This window comes from Ambystoma mexicanum, chromosome 1p, assembly GCF_040938575.1.
Source record: "Ambystoma mexicanum isolate Mex_15411 chromosome 1p, UKY_AmexF1_1, whole genome shotgun sequence".
In the NCBI taxonomy this organism is placed as follows: domain Eukaryota; kingdom Metazoa; phylum Chordata; class Amphibia; order Caudata; family Ambystomatidae; genus Ambystoma; species Ambystoma mexicanum.
In genome coordinates, this window is record NC_090921.1 from 1,103,886,704 (window position 1) to 1,103,901,083 (window position 14,380).

The window sequence follows — 14,380 nt, forward strand, 5'->3', positions numbered from 1 at the left end:
CATGGTGGCAACCAACAAGTTCAGTATGGATGATCAGTTGAGGAGGATCAAGAGTGATATGGAGACATGGCAATAGATGTAAAATGAAAAAAGCCCCAGGATCTAAGGGTGCTGTTCAAAGAAAGGGAAGTGTAGACAAGAACAAGCATGACGCTGCAGGGATTAGCAATGTTCAAACAAACACTTTAGAGACACACATGGAACACCCAAATCTGAGATGGGTCGTGAAACGTAATGCTAATAAACAGCTCCTATCTGCTCCTCCTAATGGCAAAGTTGGAGTGAGTTTCCAGCCCCTGATCCTAGTAAAACAACTTCAACTTCAAATTTCTATATTTGTTCACAGTCCATGGACCGTGGTGAATTCCATTCATCACTACAGTTACCAAAGCTCTTAACGACTCAGGCCGAACAATGTGAGAATCTGTGTCTGAGTATTGAGAGAGATAAACAGGTCCACGTCTGGAGTGATACTGGATATGGATGCTGAGGGTCGAGCGCCAAAGGTGGCAGAAACAGTGTCCACCCAAGTACGACAAACGTTGGATCAGCACCCGAAGCAATAATTGAAACGTTGTTAATCAAACATTGCTTGAGAGTTCAGGCTTAGCCGATTTGGAGCTGGAATCTTGCAAAGCCTTACCCACGGAAGATCTAACCAATTTCGAGTCCACACTGGACATATTAACTTAACATGTCAGTCTCCTTTTCACTCAGTCATAGTAATCGCAGTAACTTGGATGACTCCCAGGGAATTAATTTCCCATCAAACAACCCCTCCCCCTCCGATAGGGGATTTACAAATGCACAAGAAGGAAGATACAATTTTTACAGGGTCGTGAACAGCAAACGGAAGTCCAAGTGAGTTGCTAACAGAGGTCTCTTACCTACCCTGCAGGGACGAAACAACCGAACGGGTAGAAGTGTAAATTCTCTGTAGGGGTTCCTCGTCCTGCAACTGCTAAGGAAAAGGTTGGAGATGGTGGAACTAAACAAAATACTGACAAATAGAGAATAGCACATACAGGATCTGATTTTATTATAGGAAATTCTGGACCTCATCAAAGATTTATTACTGTGTTTGGTGGAAGAGAGGTCCTCCGCAGAAAGGCATACTGAGAAGCATAAAGAGACCGGTTCCACAGACTCTGGGACTATGCAGAGAACACAGGATTAGAACTGCCAGACTGTTAAAGATACATCCTTGGCAAAATTTAGTACAAACATATCCAACCCAGAAGTCAACACAGCACAAGAAATATGCAAGAAACAGAATTATTATGGAGTGAGAGCATTGGCAGCACCTAAAAAGAGAATACCTGTGACACCCAAAAATTCCATGGTTCAACATGTGATGAGGCAAAAGGAGAATGCAGAAGACCATTATAGAAAAAAGATCCACTAATCGGCTGGAGGAAGATTAATCTCATGTGCACGTTTGAAGGCTGCAGTCATGGGAACAAAAATGTCTGCAGGCGTCTTTTATCAAAAGCCCTATCTGATAACCTGGGGATGAGGGGGATCTTGAACAAAGCAATACCAATGCTGAGAATCCTTCGACTGTATGTATTGTGAGGGTTGTAGTGTCAGAATTTTGTTTGCCAACTGCCGTCTCAGAGACTTGGTTTGGTGTAAAAAAGGGTTATCATGGCAGAAGCTGGGGTATAAATATATCTAGATAAACGGGCAAACTTCTGCCACTTGCACGATGATTGGCACACACCTAAAAAGTGTCAGCTACTGAAACATGGGTATCGGCCAACAATTATAAACACTGCTTATACTATAACTGAAGGGATTCCACATACAACAGAACAAATGTTGGCCCTAAATAGAGCTTCTTTGGGGCCGTTACGATCTTTAAAATGTCCAACTGTATCTAGAGGATCAAAAGAAAGGGTTTACGATTGTATTACTCGCACCTGTCCTACTGACCTGTAGCAAAACACTGTTTAACTGACTGTTCCTTCAGATTACTGTCTTGAAACATGTGTGGTCTGAAAAAAAAATAGGGCAAGATTTTGTAGACCTCATTACACAGTATGGTGTGATTTTGTTACCGGAAATTGAACTGCCTATATAATTAGATGATGCCATGTTTTCATTAGTGCAGCACTTAGTCAAAAAGGCTGGCCGTTTATGTAAAGTCAAACATAAAAAGTATTAAGGTTTAACTTGTGTACCTCTGAGGATGGCATCTTTGGTATTTTACTTAAGATGGTTGTATCTGTTTGATGTGAATATATTCCTTCAACGCTAAGCTCTATGCACCAGTTGACATTTAATGAAAGTGCCTTTCCTTCTTCCATCTATCCTGGTAGGCCAGTAAGCCTAAATATTGAACAATGGGAACTTTCACTGAAGTAAACACAAAGGGCTCCCATTGTAGGAGAGGTCCTTGGCCCTCATTGTGGTATAGTGGCCTAGATGCTTGTCTTATATTTTATCATTACTCTCTTTCTTGAGCTCATTGTGTTTGATATATTAACTGTATATAACCTGCACACATAGTCCCTTTAGCCTCTATTTCATGTCTGTTTTCATACACTGCTCCATGTTTATCTGTTTTATTCTTTATAGATTTGTTTGGGGAAGGTCAGCTATTTATAATCCTTGAGTTTGAGTTTGGTGGCAGCGATCTGGAGAACATGAAGTATGAGGTATGAGCTTCCTTCACCTATGCCTATGAATGCCATTTCACCCTTTTTGATGGCCTGTCGCTTGCATTGCATTCACTGTTTGGGTCTTGAAAATTGTTTCTTTTTTTCTGCAGCTCTCATCTGTCAATTCAGCCAAGAGCATCCTACACCAGGTCACTGCAGCACTAGCCGTCGCTGAGGAGGCACTGTGTTTTGAGCACCGGTGAGCTGGCTTGAAGAAGGGCATGCAGTTATTGTTAGGAAAGCTTTTCTAAAGTCCACCCAAAGGAATTTATAAAACTATCTACTAGGCGATGCAGAGCTCCAACCCCTAGTATGAGCCTGTACCACTCAAGGTTATGGTAGAGCAGCCAGACTTATATTGGGAGGGCGATAGGGCTGTAGGAAGGTACAAAAAAAAACCTGTAGCATAAATATGGTCCAAAGAAACACTTAAGCACTTAGTTATGTAAAAGTAATGATTTATTTTTTATATAAGTAACCACTGTTCAAGGGGATTGGGTCCTCCGACGTATTCCATATCTATGACATGTAATCACCACAGCTGTGCTGCTTCAGAAACTTTTTCCTGCGTCGATGACGTCGATGCGCCGTCGTCGAGGACCTCCTCCGACGTCATCCGCTGTGATAAGTAGGACGCACGACGCCCCTAGCCTCAGTTCCGTTTTTTCCGCTAACGTGTTGCTTCGTGAATCTCGATTAACGCCTCGACTCTTTGGAGTTCTGTTCTTATCGGTTCTTCGAACTTGTTCGTTTTTGTGAAAATCCTTCGTGTGAAGATGTCTTCTACTTCGTCTTCGACCCCGCGTCCGGGTTTCAAGAAGTGCGGGGAGTGTGGGTCCAAGATGTCGGTGACGGACTCGCACGAAGACTGCCTCTGGTGCCTCGGGGAGGCCCACGACACGGATGACTGTATCGACTGCCAGTCGCTCACGTCCAAAGCCTTACGCGAACGTAAGAAGAAGTTGTCGGTAGGTCGGGTGTCCAAGCCCCGGAAGTCGAAGTCTGCTGGGCTTTCGACGGATGATTTGAGGGGTGACTCTCCGCGTCATCGTCGGAAGTCTCGTGGGTCTCCTGCTAGGAGTCGGTCTCGCCACTCCTCTGCCTCTTCGAGGCATTCTCGGAAGCGCCGACACCGGTCGTCTTCCAGGTCCTCTTCGGAGGACTCTGCCCGGCACGTCGCTTACCCCACCAGCAGTGCGACGCCAGAGGAATGGGCTTCCTTCGGGAAGAAAATGTTGGCGATTCTTGAGTCGCAGGGTACTAAGCCGTCCGCGCCCCCGAGTGGGGTCGGTCGTGAGAGGTCGAGAGACACCGCTCGCAAGAGTGGTCGGCACGAGTCACGGGAGAGGTCCCGTTCGGACAAGGAGACTCGTTCTCGACGTACTCGTTCCAGGTCCCGGTGCTCGACGCGTTCGAGACCGTGTGCACCTGTGAGGTCTTCGAGGAAGACCTCGACGTCTGAGGCGTCGAGGGCGTCGACAGGCTTTCTCGAGGCTTCGGCTCCGAGGAAGTCGTCGAAGCCGTCGACGTTCAGGTCGTCGAAGGACACGCTCGGGGCTCTGGCTTCGAGGGCTGTGTCAACGCCGCCGATGCTGGCGGCGCTGCATCTGACGTTGACGCCGATTTCGTCGACGCCGATCCTCTCGGCGCCGATGCCTGTTCTCTCGACGCCGGCGCCGATTCGCTTGACGTCATCGACGCCTTTCGTGTCGGAGGTACCCCGTGGCACGGGGGAACCCCCTAGGAAGGCTCTGGTTAAGAGCAAGCACTCTCGGGTGCCTTCTTTTCGCCACCTGGAATATATTTCAGAGGCGGATGAGGATTCTGATGGCCTGGTTCCTAGTCAGGTTCCAGATGAAATTGTCTCGGGCCATAGTCAGTTTGACGATTTGAGGCAGTCACTGCATGATGCCAGTGGACTGGACACCTCTTCGGAGGTGGAGTTTTGTAGGCCTGAGCCTGGCTCTCATGCCGATTCCTCGTACTGGCGCCTTATGGCTAGGGTTTCTGAGTACTTGGGATGGTCTGCTCCCCCAGGGGAGTTTGTGCAGGATGATCTAACGGACATCCTTGATGTTGGTCCCCCAACTGACCCGGTACTACCGTTCCATATGGCTTTACAGAGAAGGGTGGCGGCGGCTTGGACTGCTCCGGAGAGTCTCCCGGCGGTGGGCAGATCTTTGTCGCGAAAATAACGTCCAGCCAGTAGCTACCCCTGCTACTTGACCAGGCACCCCACTCCGGAGAGTTTGGTGGTGCAGGCGGCCACGGCCCCGGCAAAGCAGGCGTCGTACCCTACAAAATGTTTTGATGGCTGGGCGAAGTGTTTTCTTCTGGTGGTATGGCGCTTCAGGCCGCCAACTCCATTTGTGCCTTGTCTCGTTTCACACACACTCTGTGGAACTGTGTTGCGTTAGCGGCTGAACATATTCCCGAAGGGGACGAACGGGATAGTTTCCTTGCTATGGTCCAGGATGGTAAGGATGCCATGTGTGAGTCCGTTCAGTCGGGTTTGGACTTGGCTGAATGCGTCAGTAGGTCCATGGCGGCGAGCACCGTGATACGCAGGTTTGCGTGCTTGCAGAAGTCGGGGTTTGCTCCTGATGTGCAGTCCCGGCTCCTCAACATGCCCTTTGACGGTGAACACCTTTTTGGCAGCAAGGCTGACGAGAGCCTTGAGAAGCTGCAGCGAAGTCGTTGGGCGCTGCAGTTCGACAACCTCTGCCTTTTCGTCCTAGTGGACAGCAGTGGAGGGGTGGTTCCTTTCGCTATTACTCATCCTTCAGTAAAGCGAGAGGAGCTGGCAGTCAAAGAGGCCAACGCAGGGGTACCAGAGGTGGACGACAGGGTACCCGTGGTGCCAAGGCCGCTCGGGCAGTTGCCTCTTTGCCTTCAGGTAACGCCGCAGCCGCTCCCACTCAGTCATGAGGCCATGTCCCATGGTTCGCCGGTTGGGGGAAGGCTGGCGCAGCATCTTGTAGAGTGGCAAGCCATTACTTCAGATGTGTGGGTTCTGGAGATCATAACCCACGGCTACTGTCTTCCCTTTCGGCACATGCCTCGCGACAATTCACCGGGGAACCTCTCTTTGCAGAGTCCGGATCCGCTCCTTGCGCAGGAAATCCAAGCCCTGCTGGAGAAAGGCGCCATAGAACTGGTGCCTGTAGCGGAGAGGAACAAGGGATGGTATTCCCCTTATTTTTTGATTTCGAAGAAAGACTGGGGATTGAGACCCATCATGGACTTGCGCGGTTTGAACAAACTCCTCAGGAAGGACAAGTTCAAGATGGTTACTCTCTCTCATGTCCTCCAGGCCCTTCACCTTCAGGACTGGTTGGTGTCACTCGACCTCAAGGATGCTTACTTCCATGTGCCGATCTATCCCAAGCAAAAGAAGTACCTGAGGTTCGCGGTTGGCGACTCGCACTTTCAGTTTCGGGTCCTGCCGTTCGGATTGACCTCTGCCCCGAGGGTTTTCACCAAGCTCATGGTGATGGTGGCAGCGCATCTCAGGCAAGGGGGGATTCACGTCTACCCCTACCTGGACGATTGGTTGATCAGGAGGAGCTCTCCCGAGCAAGTCCTAGATCATCTGTCCGTCACTTGCCACTCCCTTCACAGGCTGGGCTTCTCCCTCAATTTAAAGTAGTCCCTTTTGACGCCAACACAGCGGCTCCAGTACATCGGAGCAGTGCTCGACACTTCCCTGGGGCAGTGTTTTCCTCCCCAGGTGAGGGCTCTTCACATTCAGCAGATGGTGCACAAGTTTCAGCATGCCCAGACGCTCCCAGCGTTCGAGTTCTTGAGGTTGCTCGGCCTCATGGCATCCTGCATTCTTCTGGTGCCAGAGGCTCGCCTGCGGATGAGATCTTTGCAGTGGGCACTCAAGACGCAATGGTCGCAGTCCTCCGGCAGGATGTCGGACCCGGTTCAGGTGCCGCCCTCGGTCGCCCGGGACCTTCTGTGGTGGGCCGTCGAAGGCAACTTGATGAAGGGGGCTTCATTTTGGCTTCCCTGGACGGAGGTGATGATCGTGACGGCGGACACTCTGAGCAGGCAGAGCACGATCTCTCACGAGTGGGAATTTCCTCCAAAAGGAGCCTTAGGAGACGCGTTCGTGGTGGAGTGGTCATTCCCGCTGCTGTACGCGTTTCCTCCAGTCCCCGTCATCCCGCAAGTGCTGCGGAGGTTACAGAAGTTCGGTTCCCGGATGATCCTCATTGCTCCGGCGTGGGCTCGGAGGACGTGGTACCCGGACCTTCTCGACTTGTCCGTCTGCCCTCCACGTCGTCTTCCCTACCGAGACAATCTGCTCTCACCGGAGGGGGGGTCAGGTTCTCCATCCAGAGGTCAGATCCCTCAACCTTCACGCTTGGCTTCTGAAAGGTTGAGGTATAAGGATTGGGACCTCCCTGAAGACGTGATGGAGGTGTTGCTTTCGGCCCGAAGGCCAGCAACAAAGTCTCTGTACCGTTGGCGTAAGTTCTGCGACTGGTGCAGAGTTCAGAATGTGGATCCTTTTGCATGTGACATCCCCATGGTTCTGTCCTTTTTACTTTCTTTGGCCCACAGGGGCTTGCAAGTGGGTACCATTAAAGGTTACCTGGCGGCGCTGTCCATCTTTAAGTGCTCGTCTGAAGAGTGTTCTTACTTTAAAATCCCTTTAATTTCACAGTTTTTGAAAGGGCTCACTAATGTGTTCCCTCCGTCACCTTTCCTGGTGCTCGGTTGGGATTTAAACCTTGTTCTTAAGTTTCTATGGGTGCTCCGTTTGAGCCTTTACATTCTTGCCCTTTGAGGCTGTTAACTCTGAAAACTGTGTTTTTAGTTGCGGTTACTTCCGCTCGCAGAGTGAGTGAGTTACAGGCACTTTCAGTTAAGCCACCCTTCACTGTATTTCGCAAGGACCGGGTTGTCCTTAGAGTTCGTCCTTCTTTTCTTCCGAAGGTAGTGACGGAATTTCATTTGGCCCAGAAGGTTGTTCTTCCGGCATTCTATCCTCCTCCGCATCCTGGTAAGGAAGAGGAGAGGCTCCATAGGCTTGATCCTAGGAGAGCTTTAAGCTTTTATGTTTCACGCATGTCCCGGGTCAAAGAGGACGATCAACTCTTTATTGGTTACGCTGGAAAGCGTTTGGGGCAAGCTGTGAAGAAACAGACTTTGTCTCGCTGGATTATTTTGGCCATCTCGGAGTGTTACCGCTTGGCGGGTAAGGACCCACCGGCTGGCTTGTGGGCCCATTCTACCAGGGGTATGGCTGCATCTACTGCCCTGCAGAGGGGTGTTCCTATTCGCAACATCTGTGATGCAGCCACCTGGGCTTCAGTACATACATTTGTACGTCACTATTCCCTCGATTCCATCCGAGGACAGGATCTGGCCTTTGGCAAGGCGGTCCTTTGCTCTGCTATTTGATTGGCTATTCTAAATTTTGATTCTAAATTCTTTCCCTCCTCCTTGCTCTGGTACTGCTTTGGGAGTCTGTCATAGATATGGAATACGTCGGAGGACCCAATCCCCTCGAAGAACAAGTTACTTTCTTACCTGGTAACGTTCTTTCGATGGGATGGTCCGACGACGTATTCCATATCGCTCCCGCCCTGCCTTCCCCGCTGCAGAATTTCTTTTGCGATTGTAGCTTACGTTCCGCAAGGCTTTGTGTCTGACTGGCAGTTGACTAATATCAGACGTTCTGGGGGAAATAACTACAACTGAGGCTAGGGGCGTCGTGTGTCCTACTTATCACATCGGATGATGTCGGACGTCGGAGGAGGTCCTCGACGACGGCGCATCGACGCAGAACGCAGGCAAAAGTTTCCGAAGCAGCACAGCTGTGGTGATTACATGTCATAGATATGGAATACGTCGTCGGACCATTCCATCGAAAGAACGTTACCAGGTAAGAAAGCAACTTGTTCTTTTAGTAAACTTTGGGAGTTATCCAGTTTCAGGAATAACATGGAGATACAAGACCAACACGAGCAGGTAAACCTTTTGCAGAACTTCTAATGACTTTTTAGTATAGTGGAAACAATTCTGAGATAAGTGATAGCTTTGTAGTAAAACCATGTAACATTCTATTGCAGGAATATTTTAGTTATACTACTAACTTTAGCAAGTAAGTTATCGGCAGCACTTGTAACTTATTCTGGTTAAGGAATAATACAGTTAAACTAACCATAGTAGCAAACAAGTACAATACGTATTAGTTACTTTTTAGAATAGTGACACAATTCAAAGGTAAGTAAGAACTTTGGTTCTGATCCCTATGATAGAAACAACACAAACACCAGGTAAGTTACTGAACAGCCTAGGCTTTAGGAGTCTTTCCCTATCTAGTTCTGCGTCTCTTTCAGGGGCAGATGGAGGGGCGAGTGGGGAGAGGGGTGGCCTAAAGGCAAGCACAAGCTGTAGAAAAGTCAAGAGTTTGTGCGGAAATCTTCTGAAGCAGTTGAGTAACAGTTATTGTGGGTGAAAGGGTTCAAGGACTTTAGAGAAGGCTCCCGGCAAGCATTCCAGCGTTTGGCCTCAGCGAACGTGAATGGGCTAACTTCCAACTGCACAAATGTACCCCTGTCTTGCCCCCCGACCCCTGCTTCACAGGAGTGACAAAATGACTGACTTTAGGTAAGTATTACCTTGAGTCCCAAAGTACATTGAGTGATTAAGAAGATGGATGCCTTCACACGGTAGCAGCTATAGGCCGAGTCTCCTGTTACTAGGTCGTGGTGATGAAAGGAGGGACTCTGGATGAGATATCACAGCAGCATTCGTGAGCGGGGACTCTGAGCAAAGGATTCTTCGCGCTTCAACGCAAATCTGTGGATATGGCGTTTTTTCCGAGACACCAGTGAAGAACAGTTCTTGTCCGAAAGATTCACCTCGCTTGCTAGGTCCTGCACTCTGGTGAGGGGACTTTGTGGAGTGGAATCTTGCTTCTAGCGGTCCAGCAGGAGTCCACCAAAGTTTCAGGAAGATTTGTTCTTCGAAAGATGATGCACCGCAGGATGGTCGCAGGTCCCATGGTATTGGCATTTTGAAGCCCAGGAAGGTAGCAGCACGTCGTGGAATGGCTCAAATCGCAAGTTAAAACTTGTTCTAGGCAGGCATGCCAGAAGACAAAGAACTGCAGAGTTTCAGACTCCTCCCTCGTTTCCTGTCTTCAGACACTGTGGAGCCTTGGCCGGATTCCTGAGGGATTATCGCCAAAGACAAAAGTCAAACCAGGACCTCCCCAACCCAGCTCGGTGGAAGGACGACCAAGAAAGTAGAAGCACACAAGAAATGGCAACCAAAAAGAAAAAGAAGCAACCATTTTCGATCTGTGAACCGAGGCTGTGAACACAACCTGCGGGTAAAAATAACACAAATGTCGGTAGAACATGTCCACTGCCACCAGCCATTATGCTTGTCACTGTAACAGAAATGTTACAGGAGCAGTGAGAAAGGGGATTCCATGCAACCCATCAGCACCCCACGTAAGATGGGGTGTGCTGATCTCCCATTAGAAAATGTAGAAGGGATTTAGTTGAGTTGTGACCCCCTTTTGGACTTTGGTTGATTTTTGGGATGAGTGAGATCTTTTTATCCACACTCACCTGTGGTACCCATTTTGTTTGGGGTGCACTGGGCAGTCCCTATAGTCCCCACTGCAGGGAGAGATTCTCCACTTTCTTCTTAGAATTTTATTAGCGCAGCCCCCTCCTTTTTTTCATAGCTAATATTTGTTACCCTTTTTTATGTGCACAGAACAGGCTGGTGGCAACAAACCCGTCCAGGACCCCTGAAGGTAAGTATTTCAAATAACCTACTAGCCAAGAGCCCAGTGGTAAATACTCCCAGTGGCAGTTCCCGAAAGTACAGGTTGGGAATGGTGAAATAATCTGTTTCAGGTTGAGTTATACGATCCAATCATGCATGGACTTGAACCTCAGACCAATGACCACTCAAACCAAGAACAATAAGCCTTCCCAGGAGGAGGAACAAAGAGTGAAAAAAAGAAAAAATATGAGGAAGTCCCCAGGAAGACTGAGGAGCTTGACACGGGCAGCTAGCCAGCAGAAAATAGTTCTACAGAGAAAAACTGCGGTGGCGACTCAGGACATCCCAGATGAACAGCAGAAGCGGTTTAGTAGTGTGCCACTGCACCTTTGGATCACAACACCTTCCTATCCCAAGGTGCATAACACAGAGGATAATTTAGCAAGACGGCAGTAAAACGCCCCAGAAATTATCCCAGTACGGTAGACTCAGCCAGCAAGGAGGACGAGGACGTCCAGGGACTTGTGTGCAGCAGCCAAAAACAAAAGCCAGGGCTAGGAGAAATGGCACAGGGCCCAGCTAGCCCAAGCACACAGACACTCGCACAAAGGTTTTGGTGGCCCTGAAAAGTGTCAAACACTTAAGTTGACCCACACAAGGTTTCATTTTAGTGTGCCTTTGGTAAATAATGTGTGCAGTTGGATTGTTGATGATGTGCAGTTGGCAACACAAGGACACATTAGACATGGATGTATTAAGAACTTAAACGAGCAATAACAGAGAGGGCATTAAATGCCATAAACATTACAATATTAGTAATCGCTTCATGACCTTTGTTCTGAGACCAGAATATTTTCATAATTCACAAATTGTATCAATGAGCAACAAAGATGCATTACAGAAATTATTAAAATGAGTAGAATATGTGCATCAAATTCAATACTAGAACGTACAATTAATACAGACCTATTTCTGCATGCATATTAGAAAAACATGTAATGCAAGTTATGTAAGGCGGAAAAGCTTTTTCACTACACTTGTAGGATTGTTGTGAGACAGACAGGGTACCAAGACAAATGACACAGACACTGTAACTGTAGTTTCAATATGGCAGGATTTACCTGCCTAAATAAACTAAGTCCAAAAGCAAACGTCTGCCTGTGTTAAAACGCTATGATGTCATCACAACTATAACAAAACAAGTGGGGAAATGTTCTAAACCATGTTCAAAGAATGTCATTTCAGATCTCCATGAAGTTAAAGTTGTCCAATCACTGTTTAACACAGTTCAATATGACTTCTTTTCAACCAGGACTGCACCAACACTGAAGTAACTTTTTTTAGACTCCTAAATATCACAGCTCCCCTCAAAACGAAGATTTAGGGGTTTCCCTTCCTCAAGTTCAAATGCAATAGAAACTTTCATACAATGCTATTGTCTGGGGACTCCCTTCCCCAACACAAAGATTCTCCAGGCTTACCTCTCGGGGTTTCCCTTCCCCAAGACTCATTCTTGTAATAGTTGCTTCATAAGTTCTCAGTAAAACATAGGGTCTGTTTGACCCCCTCCTTTGGTTAGTATCACCAAAACTTCACACCCCTTTTATGGTCTCTGGTCTAGACCCAGTTGTCGGACCGCACGGTCCACCCATCACAGGTCACACAACCAGAAACCAATTGCCTTGAGTGTAACTTGATGCTTGATGTTAACAAAGTTGACACGTGGAAACCCAATGGTCTAGGCGCAGTTGTCGGACCATACGGTCCATGCATCACAGGTCGTGCAACCATATGTTTTCCCCAGCTGATGTTCAATGGTTTACAAGTTCAAATATTTCTTGAGGTGTTCCTTTAGAAAGAAACTCGCAGGATTCAATTTCACTTGGGTGGGCTACTTCAACCCTTCTTCCCAAAGTATTTGCCACCTTTAACATTAAAGTCAAAGCCTCAGACTCTTTCTGACATTCATTATTCAGGTTTTTAAATAGCGGCCTATTATTCAAAAGTTTCCGTATGACTTTCTATGTACTGATTCTGTTTAGTTATGTATTTAATAAATGTCCATTCAGTGTAATTTCCTTCAGTACATGTTTCCATTCACTGCAGCATTCAATGCATGCTTTTTCAGTATTGCATTACAGTTCGTTACTCACTGAAGTTTGTTAATGGTTTACGGACCTTTAAAGGGTTTCTCTAACACTACCTTGTATCAGAATCCTGTGGCTCCCGTGACTTACTCTTCTCTCTCTTGGGAAGCGGGGATGCTCACGGAGGCGAGCCTCACTTGCTCGCTGCACGGATTCTCTCTCTGGATTTCGCCAAAACCTCCTTCGCAGGCATTCACGTACGGTCCTTGTCCTCTGGGCTCTGCATTCACCAGCAGCTCCTGCTGCCAGATTTACACCCGAGAGGTTCCTGGTATGGGGGAGGGGGCAGGTTTGGGAGGGTTAAGGTTTGAGGGGTGGAATGCACTGCCCAGCTCCTCTGGGTCCCATGAGTCCTCTGGGTCTCTTACTTGCATCTTGGCTCCTAGGCCACCGCAGCTGCCTCTCCTTACAAGTCTCCTGCTGCTCTCAGTCCTGCACCTGCCTTTTTCTCTTACTTCTCTTCTGTTCCCACCTTTTATACACTTCCTGAATATCAATGAGCTGCACTTGATTTCAAATCGCCCTCAATTGCCTTCCTTGCCTGTACCTATTAACGTGACCTACCTACCTCCGATAGCTAGAGGCTTCTAATCCTTTCTTCTTCGTCACAGTATCAAAGTAGGTTGTGCAATGGGTAATCTGCATTACTCCTAGTTGCCACTTCTTCTTAGCACTATAGTCATTTTTGTAACGGTCAAGGGAATAAGACTGACCATAGGCCATACAGGCTAAAGGCGGGGTGAGTAGGTTACTGTCAGGAAAGGGGGGGATACCATATCTTGCCATCAGGCACCCTCTCTGTTCCCCAAGCACCCTCCACTCAGGTAGTCCTCCCTCGCTTGTCCGCCCCCAGGGTCGGGATCCAAGAGTGATGGCCCTTCCATGGCCACCTGAACAGAGGATCTCGGGGGAGTAGATGTGAGAGTAACAACAGGTTTCTCGCACTCTGCACAAACTATATTAACACCTCTTTGATTTGGCTGGGGTTAGGAAACATTTTCTTTTTGCAACTTTCTCTCCAAGGTTTTCTATGTAACACCATTCATTTTGCTTTGTTTGGTCCTGTCCTGACTTTTTGAAGTAAAGTCTTCAGCTTCACTTCAATTGCTTTTTGCTCACTTGTTTTGGGGAATCTGATCAGGCCTTCAGACTATCAGTACTGGGAAACGTTGTTTCCCTTTTGAATTTGTGTATTGTTTAACATTGCACACATCACTTAGGTGCAGTGAAATAGGGATACTTTTGTATAACCCTAACTTTTTACTTAGTATATTTAGTTACTTTAATATCTTCCTCAAAGAAAAGCTGGTGGAAGCACTTACATTTTTACTGTGTTTGCATTATTTTTAGTGTGCACATTTGCGGTTACCCTGTATGGCTACTAAACGTGGCTAGTGCCCTATAATGGACATGCCACAAGATTTTTGCTTGTTCTTTCGTCATATTGTAGCTTGCCCTTTTTCCTGACATTACAGGTCAGCAAATTCCTTGTAAGGTCCTTCACGTGCCCAGCAAAGCTGCTGAGTTTGCGGGTGTGTGTGTGTCCGTCTGTCTGTCTGTGGGTCAGTCACATCAATGGTGCCAGAAACCATGCCACAGGGGCAGATGTGAAACAAGTAGTTGTCCCTGATTGGACAACTATTGGCTGTTTGAATGGTGCAGATCCTTACAATTGGTGGGATAGGACTAGCTTACAGGTTTACATCTGGATAAGAGGACTCCTGCAGCCATTCTTGAGATCTACGTTGGAGCCAAGAATCCTTTGAAGAAAAGCAGCTGTTGATCACTCAACTTCTGCAGTGGCCCAGC

At 47.8% G+C, this 14,380-nt stretch overlaps 1 protein-coding gene across 3 annotated transcripts in view; it reads left to right on the forward strand.

Moving 5' to 3' along the window:
* Window positions 1-14,380, forward strand: part of HASPIN (histone H3 associated protein kinase) — a 734,185-nt gene that overhangs the window by 603,321 nt on the left and 116,484 nt on the right. For all 3 annotated transcript variants that reach the window (XM_069604709.1, XM_069604710.1, XM_069604711.1), the window contains 2 exons: window positions 2,581-2,660; window positions 2,774-2,862. In XM_069604709.1, coding sequence (XP_069460810.1) covers window positions 2,581-2,660; window positions 2,774-2,862 — 169 coding nt within the window. The remainder of the gene's footprint in view (window positions 1-2,580; window positions 2,661-2,773; window positions 2,863-14,380) is intronic.